The sequence below is a fragment of the Condylura cristata genome, unplaced genomic scaffold, assembly GCF_000260355.1.
Source record: "Condylura cristata isolate star-nosed mole 26May11 unplaced genomic scaffold, ConCri1.0 scaffold00033, whole genome shotgun sequence".
Taxonomy (NCBI): Eukaryota; Metazoa; Chordata; class Mammalia; order Eulipotyphla; family Talpidae; genus Condylura; species Condylura cristata.
Genome location: NW_004567134.1, coordinates 1,451,714 through 1,479,401, shown reverse-complemented (window position 1 = coordinate 1,479,401; position 27,688 = coordinate 1,451,714). Strand labels below are relative to the sequence as shown.

The window sequence follows — 27,688 nt, the reverse complement described above, 5'->3', positions numbered from 1 at the left end:
TGTTTTCCACCTTTAATTTTTCTGAAGGTATTACTATTTGGGCTTGTTTTTCTCTTCCAGTTTAGTCTTTATTGAAAAATTAAAAAATTCTCCCCTGAGTTTTGTTTTCTCTTTTAAGATTTTCATATTTTCCAATTATCCATTTTTTAGTTTTTTTCTAATTCTAATTTATATTTTCCCCTCATGATCTGTATATTTTTTAAATTTCACTTATCTCAACTTCAAATACAACTCTGACCTCTTTTAAGGGAATGCCATCTGGTATGCTTAACTTTTTATACAAGGATGTTACTCATTTTTATCATAATTACTTAATATTTGGTTCTACTATGATTCTTGTTATATAGTCCCATGAAGTGAGTTTTTTTTTTCCTTTGAGGAAAGGAAAAGCAGTCAAATATTTTTTTTTTCAGTCTCTCTTCTCTCTGTTATTCAACTGGATCATTTCAAGTGTCCTGTCATTAAGTTCACTGATTCTTTGTCATATTCATTCTGCTATACTATCATTAAATTTACTTTTTGTTTATTTTGTTTTTAGTTCTAATATTTACATTCTGTTTTTTATATCTTCTCTTTATTTGCCAAACCTTTTACTTTTTACATTTTGTATTTTATTTAAATCTATTTTAGTTGGCTGTTTCTGCTGTCCCACTAGGATTTGAAAGTAGATACCTCTTAGTTCCTACCATGTGGGAGTGGAAGTCCACATTCTCCACCCAGCCTTCCCTGATTCCCTGGGTAGGGTTCTTGAGACCCTCTCATCAGTATTGAAAAGAGGGCTTCACAGATACCAGTGAGTGTGGGCAAGGAGTCAACATTTATTGATTAGCAAAAGAGTAAGGCAGAACTCCAGGGAGACCTTTCTGGGCATTAGAGACACTCTCCAAGGTGCTGGAGCTTATGCTTAATATGTTTTAGGAATGGGTATTTTACAAAACTTTCTCATGAATATGAAAATTAATTTATAGAACATATATTTGCAGTATAACATACTGTAGTCCAAGCAGTTTGAAAAAAAAAAAGTGTGTCTTAACTATCCAGGATTACTTTTTAGATATAGTAGTCCATTAATAAATTAAGATTCCTGCTAGGTAACTTCTTTATTTAAACTGTTAAATAATTTAACAGTGATTGTTTAATGCATTTTTTTATCAAATAATATATATTTAAAATGTGTATGTGGATGGGAAACTCATCTTCCCATCAGTCTCTGGTGTTAGGTTCTTTCTAGTGATTTCGTGGGAACTATAACATTTAGTTATTGATAATGATTCCAACTCATGCATTTTGTTTCCCATAGAGTAAGAATAAAGCCCAAGTAAAATTGACTCCTTTTAAACATCCAAACTAAAATTTCAAAATAGCATTCATGTACTTCTCACTGAGAATAAATCCGTAGCAACTGAAATCATGCTTAAGTTCAGTATGTAGTAAGTACAACAGAAATATACTATCTTATTAAACCATTGGCTAGGAAACATGAAAGACATTTCTTTCTTTATGATATATTTACATTTTCTTTGAAGTTAATTATCTTGGCCAAAATCCTCTGACTTCTCCAGTAAGTTTAAATACCAGGTGTTTATTTGACCTTATTGTATTTATTACATTTTAGCTTTCAGCACTCACAGATTTTAAAATTGATTTTATACCTTGTTCATAATTCTGGTACCATCCCATTGCCATACTCTTAGTCTGCCTATCCATCTTTAAGACCTTTCAGAATTTCAGAATTTCTCAATATGCAAGTGAAAAATCAAGATGTATAAGTGCACAATGTCCTATCATTACAAACTATCATTGACAGTTTGGAACTGAAATTGAGGTCAAGAGTGAGGGTAAAAAATGGACATCAGCTTCTTCAATCATAACAAGTCAGAGAAGATGATGGATATAGCAGCTGGAGAGCAGTAATCATGTTTTTTTTTTTTGTATCTGCTGCTGCTGTTCAGTTTTTCCTGCTGTTTGGTATATTTCATGTTAGCTGGGGTATACAAATTAGGAGTAAGACAATTCCTCTGCACTGCTGAGGACACACTAAAGTGCTCCAGTTAGTTGAATGTTTGACAGTACTTTTCATAATTCATTGAAATCAGCATCAATATTTTCTAAAGTATGACATGTTTTGAATAAAGAACAGAACTTTTTATTGGCATCTAATTTTTTTTAGGAGCCACGTATATCTTTCTTTAAATTTGTAGAGTAATAATGTAAATGGAATACTCTGGGGCCTAATAGATTTGATGCAAAAAATAGTTGTACTAGTATTTATGTCTGAAAAGTAGACACACATCTTATACATAATAACCACAAAATCTCTCTTTCATGCATTAAGTGATAGAAATCATAAGACTATTCTGTGCTGAACGAGCAGGTGCTATATGTAATTTGATATTGCTTGCCAATAATCCTTTTTAGAATTGCTGTGAGGTGCAAATTATCTTGTGTTAAACATGAACTCCATATATTATACAAGGTTTAAACAAATAAAATTTAACAATTACAGCTTTGATACTTTTAAAATAGTTGTTATTCTGATTGAAGATTTCCAATAAATTGGTCTCTGTTGCAACTGCCACTCTTTCTTTTCTTGGTTGTTTGCCTATTGAAGTTTTACGTTAGAGAATTCCTTTAGAATGTTTATTTCCAGTGGAGTTTTAAATGATAAACCCTACTTAACTTTACTGTACAGCCCCATAAGAGTCACCCAGTAGTAATGATGGGCAGCTGGAATAACCATAGTCTTCCTCATTTAGGTCTGTACTCCAATTTAACTTTCTACTTAACTTCTAATTCCTCTAAAGTATATGTTGGTTGGGGTTGCAGGTAGTATGAATCAATGAGTAATCCTCCACCTCCCTTTTCATGATATAAGACTGCCCTCTGTCTCCCTTCCCCCTAACAAGAGAAAGACTATGCTCAGCATCTAGGAGCAGTCAGACCCCTGCTCCATTGCCATTTTCCATAATCTCTGGGGCCTCGTGCTCTCAGGCCATCACCTCCTGGCACCTATACTTGGGATTTGGCAACTTTCTGGAATCAAGTTTTTTAATACTAAGCATGAAATATTATTATTAGTTTATCATATCTAAAAGCTTTGAAATGGCTCATTAGGGTAGAAGCATTTCTATATTTATGACTTTAATATCAACTGATAATTGAATAAAAGATGAATAACACATAAATCCACGGAATTTATGGATTTTATATCTCATGATTTCACATACTTTACAGCATTACTTCTTTTAGGTTTTAAAGCTATCTGGATAGTTACTTTACCAAGTTTCTAAATAATTGTCTGAATGAGGAAAAAACTATTTTTGCCAATCTTTCTACTTCTCAATTTTACCAGTTATCCTAACATGTCTGTGGTTAATTATTTTTGCTAGAGCAGCCATAACAAAATATTACAGATTGGATAGCTTAAAAACAACACACATTTTTTTTAATTCTGTGAGCTAGAAGTCTTGAGCTCAAGGCAGCGGCAGAATTGACTTCTTCTGAGGCCTCTCCCTGGCTTTTAGAAAATTGTCTCTCTTTGTGACTTCACATGGTTTTACCTCTGTGTCTTTGCATGACCTAATCTCTTCTCACAAGAGATTAGGGCCTCCCTTTAACTTAATTACTCCTTAAATACCCTATCTTCAAATGCAGGCATATTCTGAGTTACAAGGGCCTAGCATTTCAACAGATAAGTTTTTGGTGGAGCACATTTCCACACATAACAAGGGCACTTTACCATAGTTTACTTTGTCAAAATGTGTAAAGTATGTGTTCCATTGAATGTTTGATTATGTGGTGAGCAGCCACCAGAGAACCTTAGACAGCTGCTTGAGGCTTTTTGTTTGGTTTAAGGCATAACTAGTCTTGATCTCCTAATTAGGAACCTCACTCTTTCACACTTTAGTGTTGCAAACTGTTACAACTGTTGATAGTTTTACAGATTTTTCAATGTTTAGGTATACTAGATACACATATTTTGGGTTTTGATCTATAAAATTCTGCCCGATTTCCAGTGTACTTAGTCATAGCTTTGTGACCTTATTGCTACCTCCCTTCTTGTTTTATTCTTTGGAATAGTAGATGAGATTCTACAGAGATTAGTAAAATATCTAGAACTTAGTATATTTTTGCCAAATGGGAAAATAAAGCATATCAAGGAATTTCTGAAGTCTTATGACTTGAAGATTTTTTTCTGTAAAAATTCCATTTTATTTTGAGAATTCTATTGAGAATTCTCAGCAATTTAGTCACCTGTCAAAGTAGGGGCTAGCATAGAAGTGCTGGGCTCTGACTCTACTTTTCCCACCGTGGTTATTAGTGGTTATTAGAGATTATTAGAGATTATTAGAGATTATTAGAGATTAGTGCAGCCTGATCTATAGGTGCACCTTTGGCAGTCCTGTCACAAGGTACATAGCCCTCTTTAGCCCTGACTGAGTCCTGTAATGGGTTAACATTTTAGCGACTGAGCATTCAGATTGATTCGATCCTGCCATGATTCTAATGAGTTCCCCCCCCCTTATCTTCCCTATCAGTAGTACTTAAATGTCACTTAATGACCATGGAGATAATTTTTTTCTTTAAGATTTATTTATTTATGCATACAAGAACCAGGATACAGGCCAGAGGTACAGAGGGTGAGAGAAGTCACCAGAGAGAGTGGGGAACAGAACAGGCAGATCAAGTTAAATACACTGCTGAGGGGCACAGCGGGCGGGTCAGAAGAGACCTGCTGTGCCATGTGGGTCAGCTTCCAGGCTGGGAATCAAACTTGTGTTGCAGTGGCTGCCGACAGCTTCATAGCATTGTTCTTTAACCTGTTTTGTCACCAGCAAGGGCCCTGGAGATCATTCTTTTGTCTTACAATTCTTTCTTACATCTTATGTGTATCTTAAACTTGGGACTATTTCAAAGCTTTCTGTATCTATAAAGAGACAACTGAATACTTATATTAAATGAACATTCTAATTTTCAAATATACAAGTACGATTTTTAAAAAATGTATTACAATGCAAACAAGAGAGTTTAATATTATTGTGACACATGCATTAATGTCTACCTGTTTTAAAGCTTCAAAATAATTAAAAGTACTTTCTTTTCAAAGTTGGCCAGGGATACTTTGCCCCGATCCTTTTAAAAGGAAATATGTGACCTATGACCTCGATGGAAATGTTGAAAAGTATCACATAGAATTCTTGGGTGATCCCCATTCACGATCCTGGATAAGTGCAACATTTGTTGAATATTACAGTATCACATTAAAGGTATGTATAGTAACATCACAATTTTATTCTTCTTGCATTTTTTAAAAATTATGAGCACTTTTTCACCAACCCTACGAAGATATGATTAATTTTATATTAACAAGGTAGTATGTAATATTTATGCTAGCTATTCCTGTTGTTGTGCTTTTTTTAACCATTCCTTATGCCCCTTTGACCCTTCCAACCCTTTTTAATATCAGAAGTTTCAATTTGCTAGTGTCAGTTAGAATCATTTACTTATGTGAATGTCAGATGTTGTCTTAGTCATTCTGACCTGCCTATTACATGCAATTTCCCAAATTCCTTCCATTTTGCTATAAATGGCAACATTTTATCATTCTTTATGACTGAATAGTGTTTCATTATGTGTACATAGCCACATCTTCTTGATCTAATCCTTGGTCACTGGGCATGAAGTTTATTTCCACATCCTAGAAATTGTAAATCATGCCATAGTAATTAAACAGTGTAGGGTACATAAATTTTTGAGTTGATGGTTTCATATTCTTCAGACAAATACTCAAGAATGGGATTTCTGAGTCTCATGGTATTTCCATTTTTAGCTTTTTTTAAAAGATAAATCCTGATCACAGTCCAAAGTAGATGCACCAGATTGCATTCCCATCAATAGTGTATAATAAGACTCTTCTTTCTCTGCATCCTTTCCAGCCCTTGTTGAGGTCTTTTTAATATATGCAGCTCTCAGAAGTGTAAGATGATATCTCATTGTAGTTTCAGCCTGTATCTCTCTTATTAAACGTGATGATGAGCACCTTCTATTGTTCTTCTGGATATCTTCTTTGATAAGCTGCCTATTTTGGTCTACTGCCCATTTATTAATTGGATTATTCATTTTTTTTTAACTCTTACATTTAGTGTTTTGTGTATCTTGTCACCGTGGGAAGTGTGAATATTTTTCCCCATTCAGTACCTTGTCTTTTTTGTCACTGTAGAAGCTTTTGAATTTGAAGTCATCCCAACTATACATTTTGCCTTTATTTCCTTTGCCATAGAGGTCAAGTGATCTCCAAAAACATCCTTACTGATTTTACAAAATGTATTGTCAATGTTGTCTTCTACATAGTTACATTGCAGGTCTTATAACTACGTCTCCTATTTATTTAAAGTTACCTTTATACATGGAGTTAAGGGAGTATTCTATTTTCATCTTTTACATGTTTCCATCCAATTTACCCAGCACTATTTGGAAAGCAACTTTCCTTTCCCTGCTGTTGGGTTCTGCCTCCTTTATCATGAATTGTGTTGATGTTTACTTGGATAAAATAAATATGGATTTATTTTTGGCATTTTTATTTATTCTATTGATCCCTGTTATCTTTTTATTCCACTATCACATTGTTTTAATTACTGTTGCTTTATGGCATAAAGTCAGGTAATGGAGAACCTCCATTTCTTTTCAGAATACCTTAGCTATTTGATACCTTTTATGACTCCTTATACATTTTAATATTTTATATTCAGTATTTGAAGGACACTAGTATTTTGATGGGAATACATTAGATTTTTATATAGCTTTTGGTAGTATAGTCATCTTGACTATATTGATTCACCCTGTCCATGAGCATGGGATATCTTTCCATCTCCTATGGCATCATCTAAATAATTATGTCTTGTGGTTTTTATTGTTAAGTCTTTTACCTCCTTGGTTTGATTATTCCTAGTTATTTGATTCATTTTTTAAAAGATTTAGTTATTTGTGCATACAGAACTGGGATACAAGCCAGAGGTGGAGGGGTGGTGAGAGGCTTCACCAGAGACAGAGTGGGGAGCAGAACAAGAAGATCGACAAAAGTACGCTGCTTAGGGGAGCAGCAGGCGGGTCAGGAGATGTCTGCCATACCATGTGGATCACCTCCAGGGCAGGGTGGGGATCAAACTCATGCTGAAGTGGCTTTAGCTTCTTAGTGCTGTGCTTTAACCTGCTGCACCACCAGGGAGGGCCAGTATTTGATTTATTTTGAAGCAGTTGTTAATTGAAGGATTTTCTTAATTTCTTTTTCTTCTCATTTGTTGTTTGTATCTAAAAATGCAAGGATTTTATATGCTGATTCTTGTAACCTGCCACTTTTATTGTTTCTAATAGCTTCTTGGTGTGGAGTCTTTAAGATTTACATACACACACACACACACACACACACAAATCTCAGCAATTATTTCTTTTAAGTAATATTACTATGCCTTTCTCTTCTTATAGACCACCCATGATAGAGTTGTTATTTCTCTTTAGGTTATTCAAAAACCTCCTTACACTGTTTTCATTTTCTGAAATTATATTTTCTCTTTTTTTCTATTTGTATATTCTCTACCTCTGTACTTTGAAGCTCACTGATTTTTTTTCATTAACTTGGCAAGCATGGTTATCTTGAACTCCTCATCAGACATCCTCCATAGTTGTACTGGATTAAGGCTTATTTTTAGGTTTCTATTCCTCCAGAAATTGTGATGTTTTGCTTTCTCTTCATTTTTAGTTTCTATGGATTGTGACAGGGAGTTGCCTTTTCTTATCGTGATAAATTGGCATATATCCCTCCTAAGTTTTTTGCCCAGCTTGTTTAAGTGTTTTTGTACCAATTAAAATGACCAGGGTGCTGATGCCAGCAAGGCGTAATAGATAGGAAGGACAGCTGACATTAACAGCTGGTTCATGTGCTCAGCACACAGTAGAAAATCAAATACTGAACACCAAGAATTTAAAGAATGGGAAAAATGTAATATCTGGAAGGTACCAAGCAGTATTGTTGGAGGTAATCCTAAAATATGCTACCATAACCAAGGGGCTATTGGTTTCTTATAGGGAGGCTTCCATTGCAGAGAAGCAGGGAAGCTATAGGAATTATTCAATGAGGATGTTGGTTATGGAATTTGTTGTGCATTTTTAGACACACAGGAGCCATAACCAATTTGACCAAATAGCCTGGATTTCATCATCTGTTTAGAGTTTTACTGATTTCCTGAAGAACAGATTAGTCCTTATCTCACAGCTGTGCATTCTTTGGTATGCAGTCAGAAAGCTATGTTAAAGTGTATCCAGAGGGTTAACAGTGGTCTGAGGCTTTGATGGGGTGTATATATTGACCCAGGATGTGGTGGGTTAGTGTTGGGCTCAGTTTCACTCAGATACTATATGGTTGTATTCAGTGAGTATCAAGGTTTCAAAATTCCTGTAGGGCTGTGCCTACCCAAGTGTTGTGGTTAGGATCATAGTGTAATCCCTCCCCTTATGTCAAACCCTTGGCCAAAATGTCTTATATAGTCTCATGACACCCTCAACTCTAGGCAATGGCTGAGCAACTGATGCAGTTTTGAATGAGTACAATAGTTGAGATGAAATCACAAGCCGTTGATTATGTACTTTGCTTTTTGAATATTTAGTCTTATTCTGGAGTTCTTGCTCCTGTAATTAAGATCCAGGTGTTCAACTCTGATTAGTGTAAGCATTTATTTGTCTCTCATAAGGTAGGTGTCTCACATATCATAGCCATTGGATGTAAATAATAGTATTGTCTGTCAGGAGACACAGGTGGTCTTTTGGTCTCTCCCACAGGTTCAGGCCCCAACTGTGCTAGTATAGGAGTCTCACACTCAAACATTCTATATCCTTACTACAGTAGTTCTTCATGGTGCACCCTTTGTGCAGGTCAGTTCTACATGTCTTTCTCCAGTGTAGTGTGCCCAGATTTTTTAAGTGCCAGTGTTTATGTGTCCTTGAGTTAGTAGCATGGCAGCTCCATATAACAGCCACCCCTCTCTCTGGTGGATTGTGCTGCCCCAGTATTGCTCTAAATACAGTTTAATCACAGTTTTTCCTGCCACATTCTGCTCATCATTCTCCTGATGAGTGTAGTGGTCAAGCTTTCTCCTGGTGTATGCAGTGGTCAAGATTGTTGATTTGTTTTGGTTGTGAAGGTGAGTCTAGCGTCTTTACTCTGCCACTATCTTGCCAAATATTTGTTTTTAAATCAGTTTTAAAATGAAGTATAGATGTAAGATTAGCTGTGGGATAGTTTTAAAATTTATTTTTCTAAAGGCAACACAGTATTAACAATTTCAAGATTATCATATGACAATTTTTAATTCTCTTGAGATGACTAAATTGTAGCCCTCACTCACAGGAAAAATTAATTATGAATTCAACCATTTCGGATTTCAAACAGAATATTCATTACACAGTCTTTTTCAGTTTGCTTTACTCTTAAACTTTAAATCACACACTACAGTTGATCAATAGCCTAGACTCCTAGGCTGATGAGACTAAGTGAACTAGATGATCCATACCACTTTCCAAAATGGCTTCATCAATTCACATTCCTGCCAGTCTTGTTTAAGGGTTCCTCTTTCTCCAGATCCTTGTTAATATCTGTTGTTACTAGTCTTTGTTAAACCATCCTCACAAGTGTTAGATGATATCATTGTGATTTTGATTTGCATTTCCTTAATAAGAAGTGATGATGAACATTTTTCATATATCTAACCAAATAGTAATCAGTGTCATTGAATACAAGCTTAAGGTCATTCTTGTCATTCAACATTGTGCACTATTTATAGATACTGCTCATAAAGCTGATGTCTGATTTGAACTTAATATTTATAGTATGCTTATTTCATTGGTTGTATGGACTCATTATAATATTTTTGGACATAAATAATGTACCCAACTAATATTGCTTGGTCTATAATTTTCTAGTTCTTTTAATTGCCAAGAAAACGCAGGTAGTTCACCCCCGATGCTATGATGTGCCTATAGTCTAGATGTTGTCCATTATGTGAATGGATTTGTTTTTGTTGTGTATTTTAGTAGTCAACCTACCACTATATGTAAGATATTCCTGTAGCTATGCAACTATGTCTTGGAGTACCAGATATCATTTGGATATTTACCCCTTGCATTATGGAGTCAGCTATATTTTCTAGGGGAAATGAAAAGGCAACAATATTGTATTGCTAAACTTGAGTTCTACAGCTACAACTAGATAATTCCATTTCATAATTGCATTACCCAAACTTTCCATGTCTGTCTTCCTCTTACAAAGGAGAACTTCACATCTGACGTGGTTGGTGTAGGTGTGAGGGTGCAGTGAGTTGTGAATGAAAGCAATGACTATTCATGCACCTATGTTCACTCTATCATCCTTAAATATTCTCTTTCTCTAATGGCACTGTAACTGGTTGTGTTTGAAATTTGGTTTAATATTTTTTCAGACTGGATCATTGAGTGATGCAACAGGGTATCCCTACCTTGCCAATAGGTGACAAACACACAGTGTAACAAAATATAATTACCTCAGATTATTCTAATATTTGCACTAATGATAGATAGCACAGAGAGTATACTTCTTTTTAATCTGCATCTTTAAGGGATCATTTCTGAAATCTCAGTGCTCTTCAGAATATAACAAATGACTGAGATCACATTATTCTAGTAACTTGTCTGTAAATAGAAGTAACATAACTTGTTATTCTGTAGTAATTTATCAAATAAATTGATTCATATTCTGTATAATGATAAATATATCAGTAGAAATTATCAACTGATGATTGATATATTGAATATAAACTTGGCTAGTAAACATTCTCCAACAAAGAATTCTGATGCCTGCATGCATTATGATGAATATGCATAAACAGTGGTCTAACTTATTGTTGTAAATCTTCCTTCATTTGTATCTACAAAATGAGGAAATTTTCATTTTTTTAAATTCTGATATACATGTTGAGTGATGGCATTCTCTGGTAACTATTCTCTTTATTTCTTGTTTAATGTTCCACATTGGAAGAGTAACATCTAATCAGATCTCTTTATATTTTGAAATTACAATTTCAGTAGTCATTTGACAAATGATCTGTATTAATATCTATCTAAGTGAGTATTTTGCTTCTAAGATTCATTAAGATACAGATTCTAAGAATGTAGTCTGTAATAAAGATTAGCAAATTATGTCATGACTAGATCATCAGGCAACATTGCTCTTAGAGTGATGGAGTGAAACTGGGATGCAGATATATTGAGGCAACTCAGTAGAAAAATCTTACACTTTTCTTACATCATGATCCTGCTGAAAAATAATGTATATAATTATTAACTCTAGTAATTTTTTTATCATACGGGTTCTATATTTGGTATAAAATTCGCTGTAATTTTGTTATTGGATTAAGATTTTTTTTAATTTATAAGCATCTTTTAGGTTTCAACCTGGAGAGAGATTAAGATAATTGGAACGTATTTCTGTCAGTGAATTTCTATAGTTTGTGAATAATCTGCAAAGAAAATTTTTGTAGTAATGTATATTAGTAAAAGAATAAAATCCTAGGGTTTAAAAGGATTGAAGATTGATTCTGTTACTTACTAAATAGTTGACATCAGACAAATCACTTATCCTTCGCAGCTCTTACACACTTCATTTTGAAGTGGAGTTTTTAATAGTAATTGCTCATAAATTGCCATAGGTATTTACTGAGGTAATACAAGTAAAGTATTTAGCATACTTGTCATATATAGTATTGCAGGTTCTTAATAAACATGATTTGGTTTTAATGTTAGAAGTACAGATGAAATTATTAGTTTCTCTATTATCCCACATTACAGGATCAAAAAAAAAAAAAGCTACCAAGAACAATAAATAAGGTGGAAATAACTTCTTTACTTTTGAGTAATTTCATACATGAAAAAATGATATTTTTTTTGTCTCAGCCAAGATAATGCCCTTAGAAATTAGAGAAATAGAACTAATTGATTATCTTATCTTTTGATTTTTCAATATATGGTTCAAAGAGGTTGATGTGACAATGCTTTCCCAGTTTAGTATAAACAGAAGTGCTAAGAACTCTTGAAAGCAGGCCATAAGTTAAAGCCATCTTAATTTGACTCTATGGTCAATAAATAGTCATCATTATCATCAATGGCTTAAGAATACTTTGAACTTGTTTGATAGAATTTGGGAGGGGAGTAAGAAATACTTCTTTCATGTTCTTTGCAACTGAACAAAACGAGTTCCTTTCCCTATTTCTATTCTGCCTCTTCAGATTTATATATGCTGACTTTGCTGCTTCAAATAAATTTTTGAAATCATCTTTGCCATCTCCTAACTTAGGAATTTGGATAGCTATGAAGTTGTACTAAAGAAAAAAGTCGAAATCCAAATAATATGCCCAACTTTGCTCAGGATATAAGGATGGGACAGGAGGCCACCTTTCCATTATCAAATACATGAAAAATGTATTATGTACCAACCAGGTTTCTCATATTGACTCTCAGTGGAATAGCAATATTCTTTTCTAAGAAATTCCAATATATAACTTTCTCGATTTTCTATTAAAGAAACCAAAGTCAGATCACCATTTTTAAGGCAGAATACAAGGCTCACTGAATTGCCTTCAGAGTCATATCCCATAAGAGAAAAGATATCTTTTAGGAAGTCTTTTATGTTGTGGTTCTTAACTTTATAAATAGTTACTGAGAATAACTTTTTTTTGTACATTCTTTTACTAGGAAATGGGAAAGTCTGAAACTTAGTCATATTTTTAATCTATAATTCATATACAAACTGTTTTCACTAATTCCCCCCCCCTTTTTTTTCTATTCTAAGTGCCAGGACCAAGCTATCACTCAGGCAAAACCCATCATCTCTAGCCCTACACAATACTGATTAAAGTAACTTTGAGCATATGTTTCAGAATTATCACTTACTTACAAGTTCCCCTAGTGCATAGAATGAGTACTGATTTTACGTCACATACTTAATTAGCCTCTTCTTCTAGATCTCCTACCCGCACTTGAGAGTCTGTCATTAAACAGAATCTGAACATCTGTCTGTAGTAAATATAACCATTGTTTCCCCCCAAACACATATCCATTACAAAAAAAGCAAATATGGAATAGAAAATATTTTAACTTTCTTTTAGGTTCATGTGTTGATATTCTTAAAAAAAAAAAAAAGTACTATTGCTTAAAACCCTTTAGGCTAATCCTGACTTTTTTAAGGCTGAGGGCAAATGGCCACATGCTTATTTTCGTTGTTGATTTAAACCCATACATTTTTTCCTAGTTCTGTTTGACATCCCCAGCTAAAGCAGGCAGCCTGCCTACAGCAATGGGAGCACAAATCTTAAAAATTATGTATTGACTCAGCGCTCATTTGGTACCCATACTTTATTTCATGAATATATACTAGTACTTCTGTATCATTCTACATTTAAAGGTTTACAACTCCATGCTTTCTAGATAGACTTAATGATATATTCAGCATTGCCACATTTTATTTGTAAATAATAGAACTCACATGGAAATAAGATACTAGAGTCAGCTCCTTCCTATAGTAAGTAGAGATCCTACTTCATTTTCTTTGACTATAGAGACCAAATGATAAATGTTTACATTCTGATCATTTATGACATTGATTGCTGACATTTTAAAAATAGTATTAAGTTTTAAACAGTATGTTTTGCATAATCCATCTTGGATGATCTTTATTCATTACTAAGAAATTCTGGGCTTAGATTAAGTAACTTGCCTGAGGTCATAGGACTGGAACTCAAGCCCAGCTCTTCTGATAGCAAACTTCCAGCTTTTACATTATCTGTTGACCTACTTGAAATCTGTATCAGACCATCTGCTTCCAATGTTCATAGACATACCAAATTTATAATAATCAATCCTTTTGTAACTTGAGAATTTCAAAGTCCTTTTTATTGATCTGTCACTCATTTAACTTAATTGATTAACTTAACCTTTAATTAGGGCTTCTCAAAGTTGGACACAGATGTGAAAGCTCTTCGTGCTTAGCTCGTTGATTCCTAAATCCTCATGGCTATCCTTAAAACCTAGGATTTGTTAAGATTCCCACGTAACCTTAACAATAACTGGTTGTTATTATTAATATAAATGTTGGCAGTCTGATGCCAGGATTTTGTTTTTTGTTTAGTTCCTAAATATGTTCATCATCACATTCTCTCCCCTAGAGCTCATCAAAAAAATATATTTCTATAAACAAATAGCACACAAACTAATACAGCACCATGGAAGTATCTTTATATTCTAGGAACAAAATGGTTGTTACTTAGAGGGAGGCAGGGAATGTAAGGAAGGTAGAGAGCATCATTTGATGGTAGTGGGTGGTAGTAGAACTTAAATGGTGGGAGCAATGTGGCAAAAGCATACATGGAGGTGTGTGCTATACTCCGGAACATATGGTTTTATAGCTCAATAACAATTTTTTTAAAAATCAGTAGTGCCTTGGGAAATTAAAACAATTTAAAAGAAGTATACTCCATCCTGGGGAGTAATCTGGGACTCAACTCAATTCCTCAGTAAATGTCAAGTGCCACTAAATCGCAGTTATTTGCCCATAAATACCTAACTTTCTCTGTGTTTAATAAAATTGATGTGTATTATTTTTATCATGCTTATTTTGTGGAATATATGAATGTCTTCCTGAGTTTGTGCTGCTAAGGAAGCCAGGAAAATTTTCAGCAAAACTGGGATGTTAGACTACCCTGCCCTTGTATATAGTTTCTCTCTATATTATTAAATGATTCTTCCTGTTGTAATTGCTAGAGCCCTATTTTTTCTTCTCTCAACATTTGATTCCGGTCCATCACACCAAGTAATTAATGTATAAGGTTATATAAAGATTGCTCTCTAAAGGATGTTGGTCTAGATAATAACCCAGGCGAGGGCTCCTTTAAAACCAGCCAACCAACTATGGACTGTAGCAGCTACCTGTTCCATCCTGCTAGGAAAGGAACTTAGATATTTAAAATATTTACCAAATATAAGATAAAGTCTAAATTCATGATAGTCTAATACCCTGGGATTTTCTCACTTATCCTCTACTGCTACTCTATCTTAAACTGTATGACTTCTACCCTCCCTCCAAAGTTGCAGAGAGTATTTGGTGCCTAAATTGGTAATTCCCGATATTTTGAGCCTATCAGTGAATCAACTGCTCACACTCTTTGGGGTGTGGGGATTGAGAGAACCATGTTATATTAACTTTAAACTTCTGTCAAAATCTTTACTATATTTATAGAACCGTAAGCAGAGTAGGCAAAAGTTAAGTCTTCAGAAGCAGTATTTCCTTCAAGTGTTCAATAATTTGAATAAACTGTATGTATTATCCAGAGTTGATTATGAAAATAATGTAGACCTGTGTTAAAGATGACAGATGAGAGGGGAGGCAGATATGTACTGGAAGCCAAGAAGAGTGTGCAGCACATACGGGTATGATGTGACTATCTTCTAGTTTGCATCAAAGGAACAGAAATGCTTTTACTGTCTAGATTAGTGGTAGTTGTTGCAGAAATCCAGTTTAAGGAAGACAAGTTATCCTTGTGATTAACTGTCTATTGAATTGCTTGAAGTGAAAACTATTTGCCCAACAGAGGAGAACAGTAACTTCAGCATGATAATAAGTAGAATGATGCATCAGTGTGATACATGGTTAAAGTCAGTGAGATACACAGCATGTTTGAATGTATAAATAGCGGCAATTGACATAAAGCACCAGGCAGAGTACTACTAGGTAGTAGTGTAGCTCCTCAAACATTATTGAAGATGCAGTCCAACAAATATTGTTTTTCATTTCTTTGGATTATGAAATTTTTGACTTATAGTCCCATGTTTCTAAAGGGCATGTAAAAAATAAAGTAATGATCAGTATTTGAAGTCATTTCAATGACTTTATGAAGCTCAATAAATCTAAGCACTTACAATTCTGGTTTTCCAGATTGTTAATATATGCTTAACATTGTGTCTCCAAGACATATTTTCTGAATTATAAGTATTTATATTTGCAGTTACATTTAATATTAATGTAATCAAAATTTGAATTGAGAATATTGTACTGTATATTCTGTCACTGTAGCTTCTGCATTATAATGAGGCTCTACCAAACTAATATAAATATGAGGAACAAAATATGATTTCTTGGGATCTGAGAATTGGCGAGAATTTGATGTCCAGCCCTTCTTTTAGTCTAATCGGAGTCTTATCTATTCATAATCCTTAAAAATTTGTTACTGAGCCACCTTGAACTTCTATGTTTGAGTGGCTGTTACTTTCTGCTTGAGCTTAAATTCTGTTTTGAGTAGTCTTGAGTTTTTAACATTTCTTTGCTAACTTGGAAGTTAATTATCTATTTGACCTCAACTGGAAAGGAAAGCGTACATGTTTTATGCCTTCAAAAGATAATGTTTGTTTAAAAGAAAGAAATGTTTGCTTTGCTTGGGCTTATTCAAGACAGCATTGTTTCTTTTGCTAACTTTTTTCCTAAGATGTAAACCTTAAGATTGAACATTTATCTCACTAAATACTGTACTATTTTAAAGTTGAACTTAATCACAGTGTTATTACTATAATTCACTCAAGCATAATGTTCATTCAGCCTTCACAAACTTTGTCCTAGTAATTAATAAATGAAATGAATCTATTATGTTTGGCAAAATGCTGAGTCTTTCTTTCTTGTCAATCAAGAAGTATTTCTTTGCAAGAGTCCAGTTGAAAGATTATGATAATGTCTCAAAAACTTAGTTTATGAAGGCAATTACAAAAACCTTTTTGATAGCTTCTGCTGAAGAATTCAATTTAAATAAATATAAATCATTTCAGTGTGTCTTAAAAAATACACACACTCCTTCAACTAAAAGTTTTCTTTTAGCTAGGGGAGAAATATTTTTAAAAATATGCTAGATTGTTCTTGTTGTTCAATAATGTCCTAGTAGAATTAGCCAACATAATTATGCAAAGAAGTGCACGTACTAGAAAGGAAACAGCAAAATCCTAAATTATCAACATTAGTAGGTGATTATTACCCAGAAAGTCAAGTAACTCAAATTAGAAAACTATAAATAATAGAAAAACTATTACAAGCAATAAAAGTATTCAACTATCTGTCAAAATTTAAAAGTACTATATAGAGGTATCATAAATTTGAAAATATGAAAGGATAAAATACCATTTATTATAATAGCAAAGCATATCTAAAGCATTGGATTGAGTTTAAGGAGCATATACAAAATATATATAAATAAAACTTTAAAATGCAAGTAAAAGACAGAAAATAAAACCTGAGTGGAATAAAAGATGTGATCTTTTTGGTTTGGAAGATTTTATATGGAAAAATATCATTTCTCTCTATTAATTTTAATGCAGTCTCAATTAAAAAATATATTCTGAAATTTGTAGGAAAAATAAATAAAGAAGAGGAATTGGGCCTATAAGATATAAATTATACAATAAGGCTCCAGTAGATAAACCAGTTTGGCACTATCAGTAATTTGACAGGTTAACAGGACAATGTAGAAAGTATAAAAGCAAATGCAAATATACTTGGTAATATAGCTCATAATTATTAAAGGAAAAGTTGAATCCCTTAATACATTGTATGGGTATAAATGGCAAGCTACTAAGGAAAAAACTGAAGTGGAAGCTGTACCTTACACCTAACAATGCAGGTTATTTCTGGAAGGATAAACAATTCAATTGAACAAAAAAAGAAAATGCAGATATAGGAAAAGATAAAGTATAAATAGGAGAAGCTATTTTCAATGTGCATAACAAAGAGCAACTTTCTGGTATATAAATATCTCTTCCAACTCAATAGAAAAAAGAATAAAATAAATATTAACACCTGATTCAGTTATTCCATAGAAAATATAAATGAGTTAAAAAATGTGGAAAAATTTTGAGTAATTTCTGGGGATCTAATATATAGCAGGGTGACAAATAGTTAAAAATACTATATGAAAGTTGCTCAGAGAGTAGGGCATAAATGTCTTCAACACACACAGGCAATTATGTGAGGTGGTTGACACATTAATTAATTGATTTCTTGTATCAGATCATTCGTGTTGTACTTCTTAAATTTATATAATGGTATATAATATTGTCCCCTAAAATTGGGGGAAAATAGAAAAAAATTCCTTGCAATTACTGAATTCAAGAAATGAAAATAATAAAAAAGAAATATTTCCCTTTTAAATATATTGACAAAGATGGATAAGTTTGGTAACAAGTTTTCCCTGGGTGTGAGGAAGCATATTTTTTCTGGCATTGTGAACTGTGACCACCTCATTCAAGATTAATTTCACAGTAGTTTCCAAAATTTAAAGTGTACATACATATATTAAGCCTGGTATTGCAGTCTCTAGGAAATTATCCTTCAGTACATTTTCATAGGGGCACAATGATGTGTGGAGAAAAAATTTTATTGCAGTATTATTTCAAGGTTGATATTGGAAACAACCTGAATGTCCATCACTGGAGCCTTCCTTTGTGAAATAAATAATGCTGCATAATGATGCTGCATAATGAATATATATGTGAATATATATTCATCTGTTGTCTCATTTTCTTGGTTTTCTCTTACAATTTCTTGCCTTTAAATACAAGATGTGTGTGTGAATGATACCTGAATTCTATCTACTCTTCAATTTTCTCTCCTGAACTCCCTTACACAACTACTGCTGGGTGTGGCCACTTTGAATTCTGAGTAGACATCTCCTGCTCATCATGTCTGAACTCTACTATTCCCTGCCAAATCTCACTTCCTTGGCAGTGAATGCCGTCCTTTTGCCTACTCAATCCAAAACCCTAGAGTCAACCTTCTTTCTCTCACAAGTAACTTTAACTTAGTCAGGTTTTTTTTTTTTTTTGCTTTCCCTTCAAGTTATATCCAGAATTCACCAATTTTTAACACATGACTGCAGCTATACTGCTCCATAGAAATGACAGTGGTCACTTCTACCAGGATTATTGCCATAACCCGTGGTCCTCTGTCTCACTTACCTTTATATGTTCTGTTCTCGTCACAGCAACCAGAATGATTTTCTTTCTTTTTTATTGTACTTTAATTTGTCATTGACATTATTCTTATTAGGTATAATTGGCATATAACATAAGATTCAATTGTAGTATATATTTTAAGATGATCACCAAATTAAAACATTACATGAAATCAAATGTTCTTTACTTCTCTGCAGTGGTTTGTACCTCATTCAGTATAAAGCCAGAGTCCCTACATTAATGACCTCTAAGGATTTATGTGATCTGGTCTTTGTTAATTCTCTGATATCACTCCTTATTATTCTTGTTTTTCCTTATTCACCCCAGACACAAATGGCTTTTTTGTGACACATCCTGAAAATACTTGTAATTTCCTATCTTAGAGTATTTTTCTATTCCTGGAATGCTCTTTTACTTGAATATCTATATAACTCTCTGACCTCCTTTAGATCTTTGTTCAGCTGTCACTTTTTCATGGAAAGACCATTACCCTAACTTCTTATTTGCCCTTACCTTTTCTTTTTGCATGTAGTATTTATAATCTCTAGAATATACAGTATTCTTTCCTCATTTACTATGCTAAATAAGATTGTCTGTTTCACTGGTGAGAATATAAGCTTTGCCTGTTTTCTTTTAATGATAGTAGCCCAAGGATTTGGAATGTTGAATCAATAGATAAATGAGGCAATCTGAAAGACAAATAGCAAACCTGTAATTATCCATTGCATTCTGTAAAAGTGGATAAATTTATGTAAATGATGTAAATGCTTCTAGATGCATTCAGTCCCCATGGAAGACTATGAAAAATGTCTTTGGGAGAAATAATTCTAGGGAATGGGAGGAAGGAACATTCAGTACTTTCAGATTGGCACATAGTGTCTCCTTTTAAAAAAAACTATTTTATTTATTTATGCATACAAGAACTGGAGTGTAGGCCAGAGATGAGGGGGATGAGAGGATCCACCAGAAACACAGTTTGGGGAGCTTAACAGAGGATATACTCCCTAGAAATACACTTCTGAGGGGAGCAGCGGGCAAGGCAGGAGAGGTCTACTGTGCCATGTGGGTCAGCTCCCTGGCTGGGGATCCAACTCATGCTGCAGTGGCTGGTGATAATTTGATAGCGCTGTGACTTTAGCCCCTGTGCCACCAGAGAGGCCCATGCGCATACTACTTAAAGGAAAGCATAGTTAAAAATAGAATGCATAGCTGAGCCTAATTCTATAGGTCCCAAAATTCTTCATAAAATAATCTTAATTTTTTGAGTTACTTAGAAGTTGTTTAATTATATTGCCACTAGGTGGCATATACTTCCTGATAAATTCTTAAGAACTAGAGCAGGTTTTTAAAGTTCTTCAGTTTTCCAAACTCACCAGTTTACTTTAGCTCTATATTGTATTTTTACCAATAAATCCCCCAAACTTCACCTGTCTTAACTTTTGGATAATTTTTCACTATAAATTTTATTAAATAATTGAGTTAAAGAAAATAAATCTGCAAATAACTGAGTGAGTTTGTAGATATTCTTAAAGTCATTCAAATATTCCATGCTTATCAAACTTTGTCTTCATCTTTTTTTCCCTCATTAAGTAACTTAACAAATGATATATACAGATTTTGTGTACAGAGTAGATTTTTGTTTGATTATTGCATCACTGTTTTTGTACCAAATAAATCATATATAATTCTTCCCGCCTCCCCACCCCCAGGACTATATATAATTTAACCACCATGCATTGAGATTAGGCAAAGAGGTACTGTGGATTCAGAGATGAAATGTTCATTACTATCTCTGCCTTCAAGGACCTTTCATTTATAGGTGGAGAAAATCATGAACACAAAAACTATAATACAACTCAGAAGATAGTAGTAATTAAAAGAAAACAAAGTATAGTGAAAACAGTTGATATTAAGTTGGGGGCTCCAAAATAAAATGAATGTTGATAATTTAAAAAATGTGTCATTCTCTGGATGAATTGAGTATAGGTTTATATATATTTACATCTTTGTATTAAAATTTATATATATCAACAGAGCGATATGAACTTTATATACAAGTCATATATAGGAATTAATAGAATAAACATCAATTCTTTTTGATAGTGATTTTTTTTAGAAAAGAAAGTGGTGAAATGTATTTCTAATTTTTTTAGTTTAAAAACATTATAAAAAACTTTTTGAGCAAGATCTAAAGTCACATTGAACAAATTAGAGTAAGATAATTTTTATAGTCATTTTTAACCTAGAGCTTCTTTAATTTTATTATTGTTTTCAAAATATATTTGAAAAATTAAATAAACATTAGAAAAGGTACCATGCTCAGAAAACAGAATAACTGTTTTTGATTGCTTACTATGACACAAAAAATTTCACTTAGTTCTAATGAAACCTTATGATGTGTATTATTATCCACATCTTATAAATGAAGAAATTTGTGTATGTAAAACAAAAAAATCTAGGATGAATATGGAAATTATCTGCTACAATCCAAAACTAGGTGTGAATGAGATCAGTTTTCTAACAGTTTTGAAACTTGACTTTTAATTTGTACTACCAGAGTATCATTGCTATATTATTTAAAAAGGAGGCAATATAATTCCAGTAAGATGTATTAATACTGATTGCTTTGTTGTATTGGTATTCTTAACCTTCTGTAACTTTCTAATCAAGAGATGAATCATATTATTTCTCAATGAATAAAGAATCTGACTATTTTGGTATTTAACTTGCAGAACTTCTACAGCTTTGCTATATTTTAGAATAATAGGAATGAAATAACAATCAGATAACAAAGTCTAAGTAATATATTATACAGTGCTGAAATTAGATTTAGTTCTAGACAATGACTGAATCAAATAGACATTAAAAGAAAATTATATATTAAAAATGTATCTTTCATTTCTATTTCTATACAGCCAGGAAAATGCAAGAATAAAAGGAAGTGGTATGAAAGTGCCCTACAAGAAGCATGCCTTCTCCATGGATATTCTCATGAGCAAAGATTGCAAATGTGCTGCATATTAAAACCTGGTATATTCACTTTGTATTCTTTATAAGACCAAATCAGGATTTATTCAGATGTATATTTTCAAAAATGTGTTCACACACATATAAATTGACCTCTTTCTCTTCATAGGAAGAGTAGATCTTTGTCTTCTGAGAAATCATTTTTATGGATTACTACCATGCATTTTGCCCACCAAAACTATTTTCAGTGACTAAACATATACTCCACTTAAATGTTAGGGTATTCATTGGTGTTTCTGTCATCTGTTTTGCCCGCAGTATACCTACATAGGTACTCTTTTGTATTTCAAAGCACATATTTCAAAATCAGAAAGCATGGCTTTAAAAATATAATACTGGAATAAAAATTTTGCTTGGATATGCTATACTGTTTCAGAACAAAGTAGTTTTCAAAATATTTTGTCTCCAAATTCAAATAAAAAATGAAAATAATCTTCAATTATTTTAAATTAGGGGAAAATGTTAATGTTTGAACACATTTTCAGATTTTTCTTGAGACAGAAACAGTGTACTTTATAGAGACCTTTTTAAATGAACTTATAAAGATAATAGTATTATTTTTATATTTAAGAAAACTTTTGGTAAAAAATGATTTTCAGTAAACTTAAATATGTTTGAAAGTATTTCTGCTTAGAAATATCATGCTTTTCTACCTTCTGATGACCCTTCTCAGCACTTTCAAGGTCTAAAACAGATTGTTGTATGGGGGCATCTGGGTGACTGAATTTTAAAATGACTGATTTTTTTTCCTTTGGAAAAGTTTAATATATTCTTTTAAAACTTAGATATGAAAACATTTTCTTTGAGGTAAAGTTTAAATATTAACTCAGCTACCTAAATTTAGATCTTAAAGTAAATAGGTAGGTTAAAAGGAGTATAAAAAGAATGACAAGTATACTACTATGGTTTACTCTGAGACCAGGAAAAGAGACATTTATTACTGCAAATACGATTTTATTCCTTGCGCTGAAAATATAATGTCTCTGTTTATTAGCAATAAAGGTTGAACTTAATCTGTTGTCATAAATACAGTTTTATGTCTTGCATGGACTTACAGTACATTTCTCATATTTAACCAAAGTAAACTTTGAAATATTTTTTTTAAGATATTAATATTTCAAGTAATATAGTCATTTACTTTTTAAACTCACATTGCAACCATTTTATATGCGCTGTAGACCCTCACTCTCCCTCTCCCTCTCCCTCCCCCTCAATAAGTGAAGGAACTAAGTCTTTGCCATTGTGTGTGCCAGTGTTTGTATCCTGGTCCTTTGGAGCCTTGCTTTTCCAGAGACTCTGGAGAGAGTTTATTTCTGATAGGCTTTGTAGCATCAGATCACTTGCTTACTGAAAATCTGTTGCTTTCTCCATGTAAAATTGGATGAACGTCAGCCTGGTTCTAGAGAACCATTCACCTAACAAAACTCATTTTGTCCCTGAAGTAGCAAAATTAGGGGCATGAATAGACTTCCTGGAGTTCCTTCTCTGACATAACAGACACTCACTCTTCATTCTCACTATTTCCAGAATAAACAATATAATCCTTATGTCTGTTTAGTTCCTGGGATAATCCTGGCATATAATAAACCTCTTATTAATCCCAAAGTAGTTTTGAGAAATAATTTGCCATTATTCAAATACTTTACAAAAGTTGACTAATTTAGAGCAAACCACTTAATCCTATCAACTCTCAGGATTTCTTCACTCAAAAAAACTTATCTTTCCAACTCACAAATCATTTTGTTATATTTTGTATCCCATTTTTTATTTCTTCCCAGTCTATACCTTCCTTTTCCTTTTTTTGTGTTACTGCATCAACTGGGAGTTCTAGTACAATGTTGAAAAGAGGGATTATCTTAGACTTGCCCCTCATTTTACTGAAAAAACTTCTAGTTTCTTACTATTTTGTTAGCTGCAGGGGTTTTTTTGTAGATTCCCCTGAAGAAGTTTCCTTTTAATCCTACTTTTCTGAATGGCTGATGGATTTTGTCAAGTACTTTACCTGCATCTATTGATATGTTGGTGTGACTTCTCTTTATTTCTAATTGTTACTAACGTGTCACAATGTATTGACAGTATAGTCTTCAGGTTTAGTCTGTTCTTGATGAAAGTTGAAGTGGACAGGTCCATGTGTACCTGGGATACAACATTAAATATTTCATTTTACTCTATTTTTGCTTGCATAACATCTGAGGAGAATTTGGATGAAATTTTAATTTTGCTCCTTTATAAGGTAAAGTATTTACTCCAACCCTCTGGGCTTCTTTTCAAATTTATTTATCACTGATTTTCTACATCTCAAATATGACATGTTTAAGTATAGTTTTATTGGCATTTATCATACTTGGTGTTCTCTGAGCCTCCTGAATCAGTGGTTTGGTGTCTGATATTAACTAATGGGAAATTCTCTGTTATTATTGCTTCAAATGTTTCTTCTTTTTCTTTTTCTCTTCCTTTTCCTTTTGGTATTCTCTTTACACATATGTTAGACCTTTGTAGTTGCCCCATAATCTTGGATATTCTGTTCTTTTTTTTTTTTCAGTCTTTTTTTCCTTTACTTTCTAATTTGAGTTTCTACTGTAATATCCTAAACTCCAGAGATTCTTTCCTCATCTTTGTATACCAATAAGTCTATCAAAGGCATTCTTCATTTCTGTTACAGTATTTTTTATTTTTATAACATTTTTATTCATTTTTAGAATTGCTACCTTACTGTTTATGTTATTCATCTGTTTTTGTATAGTGTTTACTTTTAACTTTAAAGACCTCTAAAGGTCTACTACTCATAGATGTATCAAATTTACTTTCTAGTAATTTCAACATTTCTGATATCTGGGTGTGTTGATGCTTCTGTGTGTTTTTGGTGGTGTTTGCTTTTTAGTATGCTTTGTAATTTTTTGTGGAAAGATGAACAGGATGAACTAGGTAAAAGGAACTATGGCAAATTGGCCTTCACTAGTGTAATGAGAGGTGGTAGGTAGTTAAGGCAGCATTCTGTAATCTTACCATGAAGTCTTAGTCCTGGACTTTGAATTCACAAAAGCTTTCGCTCTGTCTGTGGGTCTCTCTGTCACTTTTCCATCGTCTTTTAAGGGGTATTTATAGCCAAAGGAGGGCAGTATTGTGTATTCCCCTTCTCACCTAGGGAACACTAGACCAGGTTGAATTTGGGTCTTTCTCTTCCACCAGGTTTGCAAGGCTCTGGGGGGAAAAAAAGCATAAACAAAACCCCAATAGGCTATAGTAAAATAGTTTCTCTTGAGGGCAGCTCTTATTAAAAAGAAATGAATGTTCTGATATATTCTAATGAATTTCAAAATGGTGACATTTCCTTCCTACTGCTAGAAGGACAAGAGCTTTTTCTCTAATAATCTTTATTGTGGCATTCTTATTAGAGCTCGTAGAGGTAAACTCACAAAAGTGTGTCTCCCACTCCCATGACTGGGTCCCTCTGGAGTTCTTAACTCTTAGGCTTGTTCACACTGAGGCTCCAGAAGCATGTTAATTACAGTTCAGTTTTCCTACCCTGGCACTGGTTCCAGGGAAGGTTTGTGCTCCAGTAACTTGTGATTGTTTTTATTTGCCTGCCTGTCTCTCCAAATTTTGGGGCAGTGGTTTGTTCAGTGACCTCAGTTCTCTGAAGGCGCTAAGAAGCGTTATTGATTTTCTGTTTATTCAGCTTTTTCCTTGTTAGGACAGAGTGGACAAAAAACTAAAATTTTCACAAGACAGACCAGAAAAAGACAATCTTCTACCTTTTTAAGAAAATACTCTCAGTTGTTTCATTTAAAGAAAGACATGCTGACAGTTTTTCTGTGGGCATGAAAGGACAAACTTTAAAAAATTTATTTAAAGAAGAGAAATAATTGATTTATGTTATTTGTACTCATCTCTAATATATAAATGAAATATTCACATCTGTTATGGGTCATCAGGCATGACCACCTTTATTCATTTGGATCTTGCTCATCTGCCTGCAGCTGTTTTTGCATTCTAAGATATGATATGGCTATAGCTCAAAAGAGTAGAGGCCCTTTTAATTATCCAAATCTTTATTTCCTGTTAACTGCTTTTCACTCTGTATGTGACGGTCCTACATGCAGAGATTTCTGAAGGGAGGAAATTAAAACTTTCTCACTAGGTAAAATTCAGCAATTAGAAAGTGGTTAATGTTGCTGAAATAAAGCATGGACTACTATTACTAATAGGAAAATTGCTGGTGATTTTAATGTTTTTCAAAGTATTATGTCAGAACTTCCCTTTGGAATTTGTAAATCAGTGTGATTGCTGCCACTCCCAAACATTCCCTGTTGCACTGGGAGATAGTTTGCAATATTTGAATATGAAAACTTTCTTGAACAACAGTTTGGTTATGTTGGTTCCCAAGTCATTTCCCTACTGAAAAGCTTACATAAGAATGTTGGAGTATTTTTATATGCAAAGGTCTTGTGAGCCAGTAAAGTTACTTCAAAGTAAAAAGAATGATGTAATTTTGAGGAAAATTACAAATTTATACTTAACTCTCAGTGGATGATAGTCAGGATCTGTTGGATCCAATTGGAGTTTTTGAGCTTCTTTTTGTGCAGTTTTAACTATTATTTAAGATTGATAATTCATTACAAATGTTATTACAAGTCTTCAAAAAAAAAAACAAGGAATACAGCAAAGCTTTTGCTGTTTCGTAATTACTTTTAGATTTCACTTTGTACTTTTTATAGGTCTAAAATACATTATGTATTATGGTCTAAAATGTATTATTTGTATCATACAAAACAAATCTCTAGAGTTAGGATATTACAATAGAAACTCAAATTAAAAAGTAAGGAAAAAAAGACTCAAAAAAACGATCTTATTTGTCTTGAAATATTTTGCCATTTTATCTTTATTCATCACTTATTTACAACTATGTTACAAAGACTAAAATAATAAATAGAAAAATGATGGAATCATTTAAAAAGATAATACAACAGTGAAATTTATGATCATTAAGGTGATGACTAAGGTATCTCCCTCTCCTTCATACATACCACCTCCCAAAAATGCTTATTAGCTCAAATGGTAGAGAACATCATTGATTATTATCTTCTAAACACTATTTTAGGAGCTTCATTTATGTAGTTATATTATTTTAATCTCACAATATACTGACAAAGTATTAATTATTATTCCTGGCTCATAAATAAGGTAAGAATGTAAGAACATATAGTTTTATGTCCCTAATATATTACTATTGCCACATAAATTTACTATGTGCTTTTATATAATGAATTACATTGATTTGTTTACATCAGAATGTATTTTTGCTCCATAAATAGTTTTGAATAAAATTCATGTACATTTATTAATTATAAAAAACCTACTGCATGTAAAACATGATCCCTGCCTTTGAGGCACATTTTAGTCTTTCTGAGTACTCAGACATATGTAGGTGACTAGCCATAATGCAAAGAAGTTCTGTGTTCTGAGATGACATGGATTTGTAAAAGAGGTGGGTATTCAAAAGCCAGCAGAAGACAAGAAATAATAAAAATCAAATCAGAAATAAATGAAATGGAAATCAGGAAAACAGTCCAAAAAATCAATGAAACCAAAAGTT

At 33.0% G+C, this 27,688-nt stretch overlaps 1 protein-coding gene across 1 annotated transcript in view; it reads left to right on the top strand.

The window, feature by feature from the left end:
* ZCWPW2 (zinc finger, CW type with PWWP domain 2) overlaps positions 1-27,688 on the top strand; it is an 85,302-nt gene that overhangs the window by 22,648 nt on the left and 34,966 nt on the right. The window contains exons 3-4 of the mRNA XM_012732070.1: positions 5,108-5,267; positions 21,981-22,095. Of these exons, the coding sequence (XP_012587524.1) occupies positions 5,108-5,267; positions 21,981-22,095 (275 nt within the window). The remainder of the gene's footprint in view (positions 1-5,107; positions 5,268-21,980; positions 22,096-27,688) is intronic.